The following is an 18,569-nucleotide window of genomic DNA, read 5'->3' as shown; positions in this document are numbered from 1 at the left end:
CTGAAAAACCACACCGATTCATGCCAACACCAAGGCTGCTAGTTTTCTCCCCCTTACTCGGCCAGTTCTGAACATCTCAAAACGTCATCGATGCGGCATCGGTTTTGGACCAAAATTGCACCGACCACGTTGGTTTTCACCCCTATTATATGTAAATATCATGTCTGCCAGCATTTCCATACACTTGCACACAGCCATACATAGGTAGCACACGTTTGATTTCACTAGACAAGAAGTGCAGAAATAAATTGATGCAACTTTTAATGCAAATAGCAGAACAAAAAAGAAGAGCAACAACAAACTTAATTAATGAACTTCAGAATAGTAACTGTACTCGTCATCTTGAAGGTTTTCGTGCTCCTTCCTTCTGTTTCTTCTTTCTAATGTTATTCATCACTTCTTAACGATGAAAAAAGAAATTAACAGCAGAGAGTACACAATAAACACGATGTATAAATCTTACAAGCTCCATTACTTCAATAAATGTGTCTTAAAAAATAAAGTTTCATGATCCACTAACAGGCATCTGTCAAAAACCAAAAATGGCAAACCACTTTAAACCTTGGCTAGACCAAGCATTCAACTCATTAATTCCATTCCACTCTTCTTTCTCAAGACACATTTACACATTTGCTGAAATATTACCAAACACATAGTCCTAAGATAGTAGTATAGGTTATAATACCTCAAAAATTGCCTGATACCCAAGAAATTCAACTCGTGAGCATGCAGATCGCAAAATAATTGACTCATCATCATTTCCAACATCCAGTAGCATCTGGTTTGATAAAGAAAGAAATGTTAGCAAAAAGATGACTGAAATTAACAAGTACTGTTGGAAAGGAGAAACAAGCCACAGTTGAAAACAAATAAGTCCAAGCAGAGAGTGCAATTCGTTTACTCAGAATCTGGCTTTGCTGACTTGAATAAGGGATAATTTACATAAATACGGGAGCTTTTGGGGTGATTGGTGCTCTAATGCAATAAGAGGGGCCTATGGAGTGGGGGTTTGGAAATTCATTCGGAATGGATGGGATGACATACTCAGTAACTCCAGACTTAAGGTGGGAAGGGGTAAGCAAATCAGGTTTTGGCATTATATTTGGTGTGGCGATGTGGCCTTGAAAAACGCTTTCCCCTCTCTTTTTAGGATTGCGTCAGATAAGGATGCTTCTGTGGCTAATAATATGAGCATCACCGTAGATTCCCTACATTGGTACGTGAGTTTTTCTAGAGCTGTACAGGATTGAGAGGTGGATGACATTGTTGACTTTTATGATATTCTATATATGCTAAAAGTGCAAGCAGGAAGGGAGGACAGACTACTATGGACACATATAGGGAACAAGAAATTTTCAGTCCGCTCTTACTACAAGGTATTGAAGGTTTACCCCTCCAATGCCTTCCCCTAGAAGAGCATTTGGAGGAGCAATGCTCCCCTCAAAGTAGCTTTCTTTGGTGGTTGGCATCCCATGGGAAATTATTGACCATCGATAAGTTGAAAAAGTGCGGCCTCTAATTAACAGATTGGTGCTTCATGTGTAAACACAGCAGTGAATCAACAGACCACCTACTTCTCCATTGTGAAGTAGTTAAGGCTTTATGAGATGACATCTTCATTAGGCTCAGTATCGCATGGGTTATGCCTAGGAAGGTGATGGATTTATTGTCATGTTGGAGAGAGATTCGGGGCCATCGTAACATTGCAGTTGTTTGGAAGATAGTGCCTCAATGTTTAATGTGGTGTATATGGATCAAAAGAAATGGTCAATATATTGAAAATAGGGAACACTCTCTGGATGGTTTTAGGGTCTTTTTCTATCGCACATTGTTGTTTTGGGCTTCATCTATAGTATGGAACAGAGCAAGTTTTAATGATTTTTATGCTACTTTTCGTAGCGAGTAGTTTGTAATTAGGTTTTTTTCTTGTATACTTCATGTGTACTCAGGCATTGTCTATTTACGTGGATCAATAAAACTTCTTACTTATAAAAAAAACTATTAAAAAGAAATTTATATTTGAACCTGCTCTATGATAGCGGGTTCCATTTGGCATGCAACTGTCTGTGACCAAATAAGAGTGTATAACTTCATAGAATCTTCATCAAGTACTCCATCCAGCATTGCTGAAAGCCAATTTGAAAAAAACAAATTGTGGTCAATTGACTCTAAGAGTCCATCAGAGAGTAAAGTCAGAAACATTAAATTTGCATTACAAACTAAAATTGTCATGAAAATTCAAATTATTTACATGGTAACCTCCGAATATCAGTGGGTCTAATTGCTTCATGGGCCTCCTGAGCATTCTTCACCTTCTTAAAATATTTGCGACCATGCTCTGATGCAAGCTCTTGTCCATACCTGCATTTACCCAAAATTTACTTTTCCTCAACAATTAGCAAAGCTTGGCCCTTTAATGATTGTAAACAAGCATGACCTTTCAATAGTGGTAAGCAGTTGCCTTTGCCACCACTTCCAAAACACCACAAAATATACATATCCAGATTAACAAAAACAACCAACAACATAGTAAACCGTCACTCTTGTAGAGACCATGAATATACATGGTTGCACATACATACCAGAATATTAAAAAAAATGTAAATGTGGACAACTTTAAATGTCACCTTTCAATTACCAAAGCACGAATGTCCTTAACAGCTTCATCAGACATCTGAGATAGAAGATAAAAGGTGTTTTATCGGAGAGCACAAAAGGAGCATCTTCACAATAGAATTAACAATATTGGCGGAACATGGAGCCCTAATGAACACATGCACACACATCAAAAAAGGGGAAAGGGGATCACATTGAAGCATCCATAATTAACATTCAATTACTATATTCTATAGAACTACAGGAAGCATTCAGAATCACTAGGTTTCTAAGGTAACAATGGCAATATACACTAGCGAATTCTCATAACCGCTTCACTAGTTGGAGTGGCCATTTTTTCCCTTTTGTTATTTATAAGTAAAAGTCACAACCCAAGTATATAAGAAGTATACACGGAATACACCTAATAACCAACAAGCAACCATTATCAGTTAAAGATGCAAAGAAGTAAATGACAACTTTCATAATTTACTCGCTTCGCCTAGGGGAGGTCTTGGGGCGGATCATTACGAAAACCTAAAATGCAGTTGTAAGGGGAAGACAAATATTGGACTCAGTACTCATTGCCAATGAATGTCTAGATAGTAGATTAAAATCTATCAACCTGGGTATCTTATGCAAATTGGATATGGAGAAAGCTTATGATCACGTTAATTGGGACTTCCTACTATATTTGCTTGGGAGGTGTGGATTTGGGGAGAGGTGGCGCTGTTGGATTAGATGTTGAGTATCAACGTTAAGGTTCTCAGCTTTGCTGAATGGCAGCCCAGTTAGCTACTTTAACGGCTCTCAAGGTCTAAGGCAAGGGAATCCATTGTCCCCACTTCTTTTTGTCATTGTCATGAAGGCGCTTAGTAGAATGATCTTTGTTAAGGTTAACAGTGACTTTTTGGCTGGGTTTTTAGTTGGTGACACCAACCGGGGTACTCTTAAAACATTTCTCATTTGTAGTTTGTAGATAATACTTTGATATTTTGTGAGGCAGAACAAAACCAGATTCGGGCGTTAAAGGCACTTCTACTTTGCTTTGAAAATGTATCAGATTTGAAAGTGAACTTTTCCAAGTCAGAGTTGTTTCCAGTTAGTACTGTTTGCAACATCCGGTTGTTGGCTAACACTCTTGGATGTAAGGTCTCCTCTTTTCCCACGAATTACCTTAGTCTTCCTTTCGAGGCCACTTCCAAGGCTAAATCTATTTGGGATGTAGTAATTGAGAAGATTGAACGTAGATTGGCAGGTTCGAAGAGATTGTTTATGTCGAAAGGTGGTAGAATCCCCTAATCAAGAGCACTATGTCCAATTTACCAACTTATTTCTTATCTTTGTTCCCAATTCCAGCGAGTGTGGCAATCGAATTGAGAAACACCATCGTGACTTCCAGGCTGGGGAATGAATTCAAATTCCATCTAGTCGAGTGGGACAAGGTATGCTCCCAAATCTCTTCTGGTGGGCTAGGAATTAGAAATCTGAGGGTATTCAATCGGGCTCTACTTAGTAAATGATTGTGGCAATATAATATGGAATGGGAAGCTTTATGGAAGTTGGTGATTGACTTCAAGTATGGAGGGGGTGGAACACTAGGGAGGTACATGGGGTTTATGAAGTAGGAGTATGGAAGCACATTAGAGGTCGCCACACTAGAATTGTGATGAGAGACGGCTCTAGAATAAAATTCTGGTACAACTTATGCTGTGGAGATAGCACCCTTAAGGACTCATTCCCTACAGTTGTCAAGATTGCATTTGAGAGAAGCATTCGTGGATGACCTCATGGAGATGTCTGGTAACTTAGTCCAATAGAATGTTAGTTTCACTAGGGCAGCCCAAGATTGGGAAGGTGGCAGCTTTTCGGATTTTTTCATACTCCTACTATATGAGACCGAAGTACTCAAGGAATTGACACTTTGCGGCAGGTACCCGCTAAAAAATGTACATTCTCGGTTCATTCTTTCCATAAGTCCCTCACACAACCGCAGAACAACCACTTTCCATGGAGAAGGATTTGGAGTAACAAGGTGCCTCCCAAAGCGACATTTTTTACTTGGACAATTTCTCTGGGTAAGATTTTGATGATAGATAATTTACGGAAAGGCAGGGTGATTATAGTGGACTGGTATTGTATGTGCAAAAAAAGTGATAAGACTGGATCATCTTCTACTGCATTGTGAGGTTGCTAGAGCGTTATTGTAAGATGTCTTCAAAAGGTTAGAACTAACCTTGGTTATGCATGCTACGGTGGTTGAGGTTTTGGCCAGTTGGACAAACCTGGGCAGTATTCTACAAATCACAGTTGTGTGGAAGATGGTTTCTATTTATATTCTTTGGTGCCTATGACAGGAGCAAAATGATCGAACTTTTGAAGACAATGAGCGTTCATTGGAGGAGATTAGAATTTAGATTACTTTTTGTTAGAACTTTATTTGTATGGGCTGAAGCTGTAGATTTCAAGGACCTCGATTTTCATGATTTTCTTGTTTCCATTTCTTCTTCCTAAATGGGTGTTACCTCTTGTATATCCCCTTGTGTACTTGGGCTATGCTTATTCTTATTGATACAAATGTTTACTATCAAATAATAATACTTTACTCACTATATGTGAGTTATTATTTTTCCCTATGTGGGATTTGTGGTGTTACAATAATGCATGCTAATGACTACCAAACTGCCCTTTCTTCTTTTCTTTTTTTAAGTAAAAAGAATTTATTAAACCACCTAATTAGGCAAGGCCCAAGTACACAAAAGTATACATAAGATGAACCTAATCACAAGCTAAGCGTTGTGAAAAACAGCATAAAAGTTTAAAACTCATCCCATTCAAAAAAGCTAGTTTTCTCTCCGTACATGTGGCAAAAAGTATTCTCTGGGTAGAACCAGCGATGTTTTTTCTATTTTAACTTGGAGGTGGTTCTGATGGGCTTCTCTAGGGAGCTGCTGATAGACTACAAACTTTTTTTATTAGTGAAATAAGGGGGTCTATAGCACCATTAGAGAAGGTTATCGCAGCTTTCTAGCTCAAAAGTGCCGAAATTCTCGGGGTCGTTATGTGGTGGTTACTGAATATGGTGAGGGTGGTAGAAAAAATTTCATCTTCATACTTGAAGGGGAGGGGGAAGGGGATGGAGAAGGCTGAGGGAGGCACTGGGCTAGTGCATGCAGGAAGGCAGAAGCAGGGGGGTCCTTCACGGCAACAGAAGGAGGTGGTGCAGCCTGTGGTGCGGTCATACAAGGAGGCGCTAGTACCAGAGGTGCTATACCGTGAACAAAATGGGGGAGGTGGTGGCGTCAGTTTCTCTGATAGTTATCAGTGTCAAGCCCTTCATCTTGTACAAAATTTTGGAAATGGCAGGGGAGGAGTGGGACGTGCGTAGGATGTAGGAAGAAGTGATTTGAGTTTTTTGCAGTTTCTATAGAAGGAGATTGCTGAAATCAAACGGAGTGTCGAGCGAAATAAGGAAGGTGATGTTTTAAGGCAAGTGGGCTATAAAGGGAATGGGCCGGCCTGGAACAAAGGCCTTTTAATCAGAAGAAAGGGTAGGTTCCGCGATGAGTTAAGGTGAATGGGCCGGACTCAATAAAAGGAAGGGACGGGCCTTCTGTTAAGGGAACAGGCCAAATGGGCGGGTCTAAATCCATGGGCCCACCGGGAGGCACCCAGGAGAGACAGCACAGGCCTCAAGTTGTGGGCCAAATGGCTGGGCCTCAACCCAGAGCCCATCATGCACTTTACGATAGCACGAAGGCTTCGTCTAGCAGCGTTGCAGGTGGGTTGCAGAGGAGGATCACACCATGTAGCTCGCCGGTGCTGGTGAAGCTGCCGGTGGGTAACCAGAAATCACCAACGATGCCAGTGTCACCCTCCGATGATGGCCCACTCGTACGGGAAGATCAAATTTTAGTGTTAGAAGGTGCGAATGCCACGCCACCTCTATTTGGTGGCTGTTCTCTGCCGTCTGGGGGCCAGACTATGCCAATGAGGGGTGAGGAGGTTGGGGTGTCATCAACAAACCTAGCTATTGGCCCTCATGTGCGGGAAGCTCGAATTTTAACACCAGAATGTACGAAGGGCTCACCCACTCTGTCTAGTGGCTTTTCTTTGCCGTCAGGGGGCCAGATATTGTCGTTAAAGTGTGAGGAGGAAGGGGTGTCACCGGAAAACTTTTCTATCCAGGTCGTGGAAGAATCTGTGGTCGATTTGAAGGAGGGGGAGTTTACATTGGATGGGGCGAAATTGATGTTGTCCAATGATGGTTTCTCTTAGAGTTTTGTCCAAGCCATGGGTGAGCACTTAGAGTTTATGGAAGAGATACGAGACACACAGGTGGACAGCAGGGAGGTGAATCCGTTACCTCTAAACTTTATGTATCTTGGTCTTCCTGAAGTCTCAGATTAGGTCATTGATAAGGTAAAAGAAATTCATAAATTTGTGAGTTTAGAGTGCGAAATTTATGAGGAACAGTTTATGGCCTTGTTTACAGCCATTGAAGCGGGGCATCAACAACAAAGGAAAACGGGCTCCAAAAAACAGCATGAACTCAACAAATTGACGTGGTCTATGAATTCCAAGGGTAGTGCTAATAGGGGCAGGTCAAAAGGGAAGGGGCTGGCCTTCTCCCAATGAGACCAAAGATTGTGTCATGGAATGTTCGCGGGCTCAACAAGGTCAATAAGCATATGCAAATTAAAAACTTGCTTTGTGAGTGGAAGGCAGACATCATATGTCTACAGGAGACTAAGTTGAAGATGATCAATAGGAAAATTGTGAGAAGTTTATGGAGCTGTACTCATATGGATTGGGTTTATTTGGCCTCTAATGGGGCATCAGGAGGGGTTGTGGTCATGTGGGATAAAAGGGTGGTGGAAAAAATGGAGGATTTCATAGGAATGTACTCGGTTGCTTGCTCCTTCAAGAGTGTGGTGTATAACTTTTTGTGGGCTTTTGCAGGTGTATATGGGCCAAACTTAGACATAAACAGAGCATCTTTGTGGGACGAGTTAGCAAGAGTACACAGCTAGTGGGAACTTCCATGGTGTATTGGGGGAGACTTCAATGTTACTACATTTCCAAGTGAGTCTTCAAGTAATAGAAGAGGGCGGCCAGCAATGGTAGAGTTCTCGGAGTGCATTTCTGACTTGAACTTGGTTGATCTGCCACTAGCTGGGGGTATAGCCACGTGGGCTAACAATCAAACATGGTCTCGGTTGGATCATTTCTTAGTATGTCCAGAATGGGAAAGTCACTTCCCAGATGTTAGGCAAAAGCGCTTGCCTCATGTTAGTTCGGATCATTGGCCTATCATGCTTGATTGCGGTGGCCTTAGTAAAGGACGACGGTATTTCAAATTTGAAAACGTGGCTGAAATCTGAAAGTTTTGTAGAAAGAATAAGGCAGTGGTGGTCCACGTACCAGTTCGAGGGTACCCCTTGTTTCGTCCTTGCAGCAAAATAGAAAGCGCTAAAAAAAGACTTCAAGTTGTGGAACACGCAATCGTTCGGAGACATAGGGGAGAACAAAAAATGCAAGTTGAAGGAGATCTAGGAAATTGAGAGAATCCAAGAGGGTAGGCTTCTTACTCGGGAAGAAATAGATCGGAAGGTGTCATTGGGGGTGGAGCTTGAAAGGATCATATTATTAGAAGAGACATATTGGCGGCAAAAATAAGAGCTTTGTAGTTGAGGGAAGGAGATAGAAGCACAAAGTTTTTCCATAGTATTGCAAATTCTCACAGGAGAAACAATAATATAGAGATGCTGAAGATTGATGGGTTAGAATGTAGAGAAGAGCAGGCAATTCATGATCATATAGTTGGTTTCTATGAACAACTACTATCTGAGCCGTTTGGATGGCGGCCCTCCCTTGATGGCCTTGTATTTGATACCATTGTACTGTGTGATGTTTCTCAGATGGAGAGGGTATTTGAGGAGGAGGAAATTTTCAAAGTAGTAAGGAAGATGGGCAAAGACAAAGCTCAGGGGCCTGACGGTTTCTCTATGGGTTTCTTCCAAGAATGTTGGGATGTCGTCAAGGAAGATCTTATGAAGGTATTTCAGGAGCTGTTCGTGTTTGGAGAACTTGAGAGAAGTTTAAATACCACTTTCATCTCGTTGATCCCAAAGAAGGTGGGGGGGCTAATGAGGTGAAAGACTTTCGTCCCATTAGCCTTGTGAATGAGGTGTATAAGATCATATCCAAAGTACTTGAGAATCGACTAAGTGAGGTAGTGGGGAAGATCATCTCCAAACTCCAAAATGCCTTTGTTAAAGGTAGGCAAATCCTTGACACGTTCCTCATTGCTAATGAATGTATGGACAGCAGGTTGAAAGATGATATAGTAGGGATCATTTGCAAGCTTGACATGGAGAAAGCATATGATCACATGAACTGGGACTTCCTTCTATACATTCTTGGGAGGTGCGGTTTTGGAGAGAGATGGCGGTCTTGGATTCGTTGGTGCATATCAACAGCGAAATTTTCGATATTGATAAATGGTAGCCCAACTGGCTTCTTTCATAGTTCGCGAGGCCTAAGACAAAGTGATCCATTGTCGCCTCTGTTGTTTGTTCTTGTGATGAAAGGTTTAAGCTGGATGACATCGTCTTTGGTGAATAACGACTTTATGGAAGGTTTTTCGATTGGGACCTCGTATAGGGGGTATCATTAATATATATCACTTGTTGTTTGCAGATGATACACTTGTTTTTTGTAAGCCAAATCTTAATCAAATTCAAACGTTGAAGGTCTTGCTGCTTTGCTTCGAAGCAGTCTCCAGTTTGAAAGTGAATTTAAATAAATCAAAGATGGTTCCAATTGGAGATATTCCTAATATCCAGCAATTGGCTAACACTTTGGAGTGTAAGATAGCCTCATTTCCTTTGATGTACTTGGGACTTTCGTTGGGGGTGGCTGCGAAGGCATTCTCTTTATGTGAGACGGTGATTGAGAAGATAGAGAAAAGATTAATGGGATGGAAGAGAATGTACTTATCGAATGGCGACAGGATCACTTTGATCAAGAGTACACTCTCTAACCTGCCAACTTATTTTTTATCACTTTTTCCTATACCTGCAAGTGTGGCAAACCGAATTGAGAAACTTCAACGTGACTTCTTATGGGGTGGCATGGGGGAGGAGTTCAAATTCCACCTAGTGAAGTGGGAAACGGTATGTTGTCCTATCTCTAATGGTGGTTTGGGTATTAGAAATGTGAGGATCTTTAATCGGGTGTTACTTGGAAAATGGTTGTGGAGATATAACAACGAACCGGAACCCTTGTCGAAGGTGGTGATCGAGCATAAGTATGGAGGAAGCTTGGGAGGGATGGAGTACTAATGAAGTTCGAGGAGCACATGGAGTGGGGTTGTGTAAACATATCAGAATAGGATGGGGGGTTTTTACTCAACACACTCGACTCCAATTAGGGGAGGGCTCTAGGATTAAATTCTGAAAAAATATTTGGTATGGGGATATTTTCCTACAAGTTGCCTTTCCTCCGCTTTTCCAAATTGCTAATGATAAAGATGTTGCAATGGCGGATGTCATGGGGTTATCGGGTGGACAGATACACTAGGACATCAATTTTAGTAGAGCAGCTCAAGATTGGGAGATGAACAGCTTTGCGGATTTTTACAGCCTCTTGTACTCCGTTAAACAGAGAAACCAACAAGAAGATGGGTTGTAGTGGTCACCCGCGGGGAAATGTGCTTTTTCGGTTCGCTCTTTTTATAAGGTTCTAACCCAAGAGCCTAACTCTCATTTTCCATGGAAAAGACTTTTGAGACATAAGGCACCATCCAAAGCTGCTTTTTTCGTGTTGAAAGCATTATTGGGTAAGATCCTCACAACTAATAATTTGAGGAAACAGAGAGTCATCATAGCGGATTGGTGTTGCATGTGTAGGGGAGGGAAGAGTCGATGGACCATCTGCTATTACATTGTGATACAACAAGGGCCTTGTGGACTGAGGTAATCAGTCGAGTAGAGTTGGCTTGGGTTATACCGGAGACTGTAGTGGCAGTGTTGGCCAGCTGGACAACTATAGGAGGTTTGCAATGAAAGCGGTTTGGAAGATGATCCCTCTATGAATCATGTGGTGCCTATGGCAGGAGTGTAATGCGAGGACGTTTGAAGACAGAGAGAGATCACTCGAGGAACTTAAAGTTTTATTTTACAGTACTCTATGTACCTAGGCCATTGCTGTTGATTTTAATGGCATGGACCTACATGATTTTCTTATTTCTTTGGCGCCTTCTTAATCAGGGCACTCCGTGTTCTCTTTTTGTATTTGGATATGCCTTATTCTTTGATCAATAAAGTTTTGTTTACCTATAAATAAATAAAAACTCATCTCATTCAATACAATAGTTGAAGCCTAAAGCAACAATGTATGAAAGAAAAAGTCTCTAAGACCTTCCGATGAGCATTCCCTATTGTCGAAACAGCGACCATTCCTCTCGTTCCAAGTACACCACATTAAACATAGAGGTACCATCTTCCAAATAGCCGCGATGTAACGATTGCCATGAATTCCTCACCAACATGACAATAAATCTATCACCAACCTAGGCGTTACCCATGCAATATTGAGCCTAGTGAAGATTTCATCCCATAAAGCCTTAACTACTTCACAATGAAGAAGGAGATGATCCACCGATTCCCCATTACTTTTGCACATGAAACACCAATCTATTATATAGTGGCCACACTTACTCTACTGGTTGATAGTCAATATTTTCCCATGGGATGCCAGCCAGCCGAAAAAAGCAACCTTGAAAGGAACATTACTCCTCCAAATGCACTTCCAAGGGAAGGCAATTGAAGAATGGGTCAACATAATCTTATAATAGGATCTAACCGAGAAGTTCTTATTCCCTGTCTGTACCCAAAGCAACTTGTCCTCACCTCCAGCCTTTAAATTCAGTGTGTATAACGCACTGTAAATTCAGTAATATCCCCCACCTCCCAATCCTGACAGCTCTAATAAACCTCACAGACCATTGAAAAGAATCAATAGAAATGTCCACATTGTTAGCCACTGAGGCATCCTCATCCAACACAATCCTATAAAGAAAGGGGAAAGCGTTCTTCAAGGCAGCATCACCACACCAAATATCATACCAGAATTTGATTTGTGTTCCCCTTCCCACCTCGAATCTGAAATTACTGAAGAAATTTTCCCAACAATTGCAGATAAATTTCCAAACACCCACACCACCATAAGCCCCTCTTACTTCATTAAAGCACCAACCTCCCAAAATACTCTCATATTTAACATCGATAACATTCCTCCAAAGAGCATCCCCTTCCCAATGATACCACTATAATCATTTTCCTAATAGTGCATTATTGAAGGTTCTCAATTTTCTAACCCTCAACCCCCACAAGATAAAGGGGTACAGATCTTATCCCAATTAATCAAATGGAATTTTTTCTCATCCTCTAAACCTCCCCACAAGAAATCATGAAACATCTTCTCCAGTCGACTCTCACCCCTGTAAGCAAAGGAAATAAAGATAGAAAGTAAGTATATTGGGAGATTGGATAACGTGCTCTTGATTGAGGTGATTCTACCACCTTTGGACAAGTAAATCCTCTTCCAACCCGCCAATCTACATTCAATCTTTTCAAGAATCCCATCCCATATTGCCTTGGATTTATTAGGAGCCCCCAAAGAGAGACCACGGTATTTCATGGGCAAGGATGACACCTTGCAGCCCAAGTTGGCAGCCAATTCATTTTAAATTATTAACCAAGCCAACATGAACCATTTCAGATTTCGATAAATTTACCTTAAGACTGGAGGTAACTTCAAAGCAAAGCAAAAAAAGCCCTCAAGGAACTAATCTGGCTGGAATCCAGCTCACAAAGAATCAGCGTGTCACCAACAAAGAGGAGGTGAGAGATAGTTAAGCTACCATGTGATGAACCACCCACCAAGAAACCCGAGATAAAGCCCCCATCCACCACCACCTTCAACATTCTACTCAACACATCCATAACTAAAATGAACAGAAGAAGAGATAAAGGGTCCCCTTGCCTTAAGAGAGCTATTAAAGAAACCTTCCAAAGTGCCATTAACCAAAACTGAGAATCTAATAGTTGTTATGCAATGTTTCATCCACTGACACCATCTCTCCCCAAAACCATACCTACCAAGTAAATACACCAAAAAGTCCCATTTTTTATATTGGCACAGGGTGTCCAAGAACAGCGTCCCAACTAATCCCGAAGGTGCACACTGCACAGGCCCTTGGCAAGAAATTTCTCACAAGTGCACTTCGAGTAATTCTAAGGGGAAAATCTCCCAGTCCGATGACCCCTAGAGATTGTTTGCACCTAAGGGGATTTGAACCTTAGACCTGCGGGGAGCATACCCTCAAGCTCAAGGCCTTTACCACTTGAGCCAACTCCTAAGGGTTCCAGAAAGTCTCAATTAACATGATCAAAAGCCTTCTCCATATACAATTTACATAGAATACCTGAGGTGCCAACTCTGACTCTACTCTTCAAGCATTCATTAGCAATGAGGACCGCGTCAACTCAGTCGAGGATTTGTCTTCCCTTAACGAAAGCATTTTGTGACTTCGAGATGATCTTCCCCATAACTTCACTCAACCGCTTAGCTATAACTTTTGAAATGATCTTGTATACCCTACTCACCAAACTCATGGGACGGAAGTCTTTCACCTCTACCGACCTAGCCCTTTTGGAATAAGGGCAATGAATGAAGCGTTAAAACTTTTCTCAAATTTCATTAACGAATGAAATTCAAGAAAAACTTTCATGATGTCTTTCCTGACAATGTCCCAACAAGCCTAAAAGAAAGCCATTGCGAAGCCATCTGGGCCCAGTGCTTTGTCTTTTTCCATCCCTTTTAACACACTAAGCACCTCATCCTCTTCGAATGATCTCTCCAACCAAGCCACGCTTGACTGATCAATCGAATCAAAAACCATCCCGTCAACCAATGGTATTGCTCCGTGAGAAGCTTATAATAAAAGTGAACAATGTGATCCTTAATATCGACTCTGTCCGTAAGGACCCTACCTTCTGAATGAAGAACCTCAATGGCATTATTTCTTCAATGGAAATTAGCTACTCTATGGAAAAACTTTGTGCTCTTGTCCCCTTCCTTCAACCAAAGAGCCCGACATTGTTGTCTCCAAGAGATCTACTCCATAAGAGTATTTTTTCCAGCTCAGTTAAAACAACCATTTTCCTTTCCTCGTCTTCAACAGGGAGGGCTCCATCAACCTCTTTTTCATCAAAACGTTGCAGCTTCAGAAACAAAATGTTCCGTTGGTCATTAATGTTCCCAAAAACTTCCATATTCCATTTTCTCAAGTCATTTTTCAGGGCTTTAAGTTTTCCAGCTAAAACAAAATTAGGACGAAAATTGATATGAGGACCACCAAGATCTAACCTTGTCCGTAAACCCATCGGCCTACAGCCACATGTTCTCGAATTTCAAGTATCTCCGCCCCTCATGGAGACCCCCATAATCCAATAAGAGGGGAAAATGATTAGAACAAAGCCTAGGGAGACATTTTTGGCATAGGTTAGGAAAGTGAGCCTCCCAAGAAGGAGAGACAATAAATCTGTCCAACCTAGACCAAGCCCTCCCATTAAACCAAGTTAAATCTCCCCCATCTAAAGGCAGGTCAACCAAATCCAACTCAAAACTTAAAGCTGAGAAGTCAGCCATGGCCGAACCCAAGTTGCCCTTTATAATGAGCTAGAATACCCATCACCTGGAAGGGCATGACCCAAACAACCGGGAAAAGGCTGAAGACCATGTTCCATAAAGTACTACTCTTCTTGCAAATACAACACTAATCTATTGCTACAAGTCATCACTTTCTTACATTATCCAAGATGAGAACCTTCCTTAAAGCCATTGTACATACAAACAAGTTCGCTCTCATGGGTGCTTTATTCAAGTATTCTCACAATGCCATCAAACATCCTTAATTGCACCATACCACCCATGATTTGACTCATGGAATTCTTTCCCATCAAGACATACCCACCTTCAAATGACTCATATAAGCTAAACCATGATCGATGTGGACACATGATGAGTAGTGGCAGTATCAAGATTCAAGAACCAACTTGGATGGTAAGTAGGGTTGCTACTAGCCACAAATACCTCTTTTCCAACAAATCAATGGGAAGTTTATTCAAAATAATCATCAAGTGACCTTAGTTTCATAACCTAAAGCACTGATCTTCTTATCAATAGCAGAAGCAATCCTATGGGAGTATCTTGGATTCTCCTTTATGATTGACTTGGGTATGTATACTTTTTTTTCTCTCTGGAGACGTGGCTATCATATGTCCACAGCATTACAACTCGAGTTTTGCTCTGCATCAAAAAACTCATCACGTGGGTATTATGTATTCATCTTCCAAGCTACATTATAAATTGCTTTTTTACATTTACACTGGGGCTACCCATCATATGACAAGCAATCCAGCGGCATTTGTCTCATCCTCATCGTACCAAGGCAAAAGTGTCGTCTTCACTAGTGACAACCAAAGTTGCATTCCACAAAGCCCTTAAGCAAGGTAGTAATGTGCTAGATAAAAAATGTTTTGCTAAAAAAAATAATTGACCGTCACAAGAATTAGATAGACTAGCCACAAAAAAATCAAAATTTTATGCAACTACATGAATTCAGTGACCAATAGGCATCAGGGGAAACGATGAGTAGTAACCAACATTACATAGAAATATCCACGCAGCCAAAGTGATACCTACATGTAGTCCATCTGTTCTGATGTACGTTATCAAACCTGCTGCCTTAGAGTCAGATAATTGAACCCCCTCATAAAGTTTTTGTGCAAGCTGCATTCATATAATAGCGTAAGTGAGAGGCTCCAGAATACATCGCATCTCGTGAAATATTGCTACTTATCAGCAATAAAAGTCAATGCTCAAGCAAGATTTTCCTCATACATTCATTAATTTTTTCTAGGCAATTTTATTGAAATTGCAAAGGGGCACAACCAAGTACACATGATGTATACAAGAGAAGGCACCCAATTAGGGGGAGAGATTTTCAAAATGACTCTAATCAGATACTAGCTTAGACTTATAGTTCTTTTATGGGTAGCTTAGCCTTATACTAACCTGTAAGCTTTTGATTCCTTGTGGTAGCTTTTATTTACCAATGATTAACCATGTCAATTTGTCATTAGATAAGGGGATATGGGGAAGAGAATAAATTGCGTCAAGCCTTAAGCCAAGAGCATCTTCATAAAACGTAATAGTAATTTTCTAAAACAAAAATGCTACGAATATAAAATCTGAAGAGATAGATGTACATGACTTTCCTAACCTTCATTGTATAGGTCGCAGTAAAATGTAATTTGTTTGCAGCATCCTGCAGAAGTGTTGATGTTATATATGGTGTCGGTGGGTTTTTCCGCATTTTGTTTCTTTTAGAGCTGACCACTTTAAATTTTGCTGAACTAATCTTCCGCTCAATTTCCTTGGCCTCAGTAACAGAGCTGATTGAAAACTGATTCAACTTTTTAGAATCATATTGCATCAAGTGTGCTGGGAAAGAAAAGCCATTCACTAAAGAACCCGGTCCATATTGGTTCATCTTCACCTCAATACTCCAATACTCCTGAGGTTTAAATTCATCAATTTCCATTTCCCTGTCACATATAAGAGCGAGCACGGCGGATTGTACTCGCCCAGCTGACTGGCAACCAGGTAGTTTCCTCCATAATAATGGTGAAATATTAAATCCAATCAAATACTCGAGAGCACGCCGTGCAAGATAAGCATGAACCAAGTTTACATCAATTTCTCTTGGAGCTTCAAGAGCACTTTTGATGGAGGACTCTGTTATTTCATGAAAGACAACCCTTGCAATGTTAATGTCTTCACGTAAAGCAACCTGTTGCTGCAGCATCTCAATGATGTGCCAGGCAATAGCCTCTCCTTCACGGTCTGGATCTGATGCAAGGATAAGATTTTCTGCTCTGAGAAACAAGGAAACAGGAATGAGAAAATTCAGAAACAGAAAAGCAAAAGTAAGGTAGAGATAATAATGAAAAACCACAAAAAAAACTATCAATATTAGCATAATGCATCAGCATCACTAATTATTATGAAAATGACCACAAAAAGAAAAAAACACCTCTCGCCTCTAACTTAAAATTAAACATAAGGTGATAAGTATAACAAAAGATAAATGCCCCACTGTGCTTATGTAGTCTGTTCAATACTTCTGCTCTAGAATAGTTCAAGGTGATTGAAGGCAATGAGAACCATACCCACTTAGTGCAACCTTGATGCTCTTCAGATGAGTCCAGGCGGCGGATGGGACCTCCCACACCATGCTAAAGTCATCATCAGGCCGCACAGATCCTGACCTTGCAGCCAGGTCTCTTACATGACCATAGCTAGGCAATACTTCATACATATCACCAAGGTAGCCCTGAATAACCTTAGCCTTTGTTACAGACTCTACCACCACTACAGATTTCACAAGAGGGGAATATAGCTGTTTCAATGCCTTTGGACCCTGATTATTCAATTTGCCTCTCTCTTGTGAATTCTGTTTATTTGTTGACTTGTTTCCTGCTTTGATAGATTTCACCTTTCTACAAGAGTTCCCTTTTTTCTCATTCAACTGAGCTTTTCTTGAAGCAGAACTATCAAGCACTTCCACATGTGTTTTCCCAACTGAATTCTTCTGAAAAACTGAGGTGTTAGCTTAAATATTCTAATGAAATAAAGGACTTAACTTGGATGCGGTTACATATTTTTTTATATAAATAAGTCAATTTGGTGATCCTACAAATTAGTAACCGCTAACCTCTAACGCCTGTGTGGAATTCTTGCCTCTTTTGCCAGCATTCGGCGTCTTTGCTTGAGAAGAACTTTGGGGTCCGTTTGCTTCCACTGCTTCTTCTGAAGCATTAGCAGCAACTTTATGCACCTCGTTTTTCTTGCTTCTTGAGTGCTGCTTCTGTTTCCCATGAACTTCACTGTTCTGATTATCATTTTTAACAGGAGAAATTGAAATATTTGATCCCAGCTTCATATCCTTACTCCCCTCTCCCACTAACTGTTCACTAGAAGTCATCATGTCGACATCTTTAGAGGCTGAAATATTCAAATTTGCAGCTGTTTTTTTCCTGTGAGCAGCCAATGCTTTTGCTCGTTTCCCGTGTTCACTAAATGGTTGGAAGCCCAAGGACTTCCCAACACCCTCTTTGCCACGAACACCAACGTTTTCATATTTATTTGTTAAACTCGCAACTTGAGAAAAAAACCTCTGAGCCAAGCTTCCATAACTAGATAAACTCCTTCTGAAACCTCTGTTTAGAGACCCATAAATAACACTATTTAGAGGTACCATGCAATTCATTGTAACAATCGGACCAGGAGAACTATGAGAAGAGGAAGAACACATGAACCATGCGAAGAGGAAGAACTCATGAGGGAGGCCTGGACGTGCGAAAGGAAGAATACGAATGGAGTTAGGGTTCCAGAGGACAGTACTTTTTCGGCTAAGCCGTTTGATTTCGTAACTGATTTCAATTTATTTCATTTTATTTTATGTAATTATTATAATTAATAATTCAATTTTTTTAAATTTTAAAATAAAAATAATATTAAAAAATTATTTTAATAATATTTTTTTCAATTTAAATTTAAATTTTAATTCATTTCATATTATCTGCCTAAACAAACGTAGTAAGTGTACTTGCTGTTTAAGAAAAGTGATATGAAGTCTTGTTGCTGCGTGGGATTATTCACCTGAAGACAAAATGGGCATGGTTATGATGGGCTTGTTGTGGGCTATAGCCTATTTGAAGTCACAGTAGTTTAGTAATCCTTAATTAGTAGTATTGTAGCTAAGTTGGCAATGGGCCGTAATATTGGGTTTGCTTTTTACTTAACTTCCTGCATTCAGTCCAGTAGAGTTGGCCTAAGAT

General features: G+C 40.6%; 1 protein-coding gene across 1 annotated transcript in view; it reads right to left on the bottom strand.

Moving 5' to 3' along the window:
* The window catches only part of LOC121240909 (DNA topoisomerase 1-like), a 49,128-nt gene extending 30,988 nt beyond the window's left edge, over positions 1 to 18,140 (bottom strand). The window contains exons 1-8 of the mRNA XM_041138433.1: positions 17,444 to 18,140; positions 16,899 to 17,320; positions 15,950 to 16,604; positions 15,370 to 15,456; positions 2,628 to 2,674; positions 2,252 to 2,361; positions 2,026 to 2,126; positions 686 to 778 (exon numbers count right to left, since the gene is read on the bottom strand). Coding sequence (XP_040994367.1) covers positions 686 to 778; positions 2,026 to 2,126; positions 2,252 to 2,361; positions 2,628 to 2,674; positions 15,370 to 15,456; positions 15,950 to 16,604; positions 16,899 to 17,320; positions 17,444 to 18,043 — 2,115 coding nt within the window. The 5' untranslated portion in view covers positions 18,044 to 18,140. The remainder of the gene's footprint in view (positions 1 to 685; positions 779 to 2,025; positions 2,127 to 2,251; positions 2,362 to 2,627; positions 2,675 to 15,369; positions 15,457 to 15,949; positions 16,605 to 16,898; positions 17,321 to 17,443) is intronic.
* Between the last annotated feature and the right edge of the window lie 429 nt (positions 18,141 to 18,569).

This window comes from Juglans microcarpa x Juglans regia, chromosome 1D (genome assembly GCF_004785595.1).
Source record: "Juglans microcarpa x Juglans regia isolate MS1-56 chromosome 1D, Jm3101_v1.0, whole genome shotgun sequence".
NCBI classification, from domain to species: domain Eukaryota; kingdom Viridiplantae; phylum Streptophyta; class Magnoliopsida; order Fagales; family Juglandaceae; genus Juglans; species Juglans microcarpa x Juglans regia.
The sequence above is the reverse complement of the archived record's forward strand: the minus strand, read 5'-3'. Positions and strand labels throughout refer to the sequence as shown.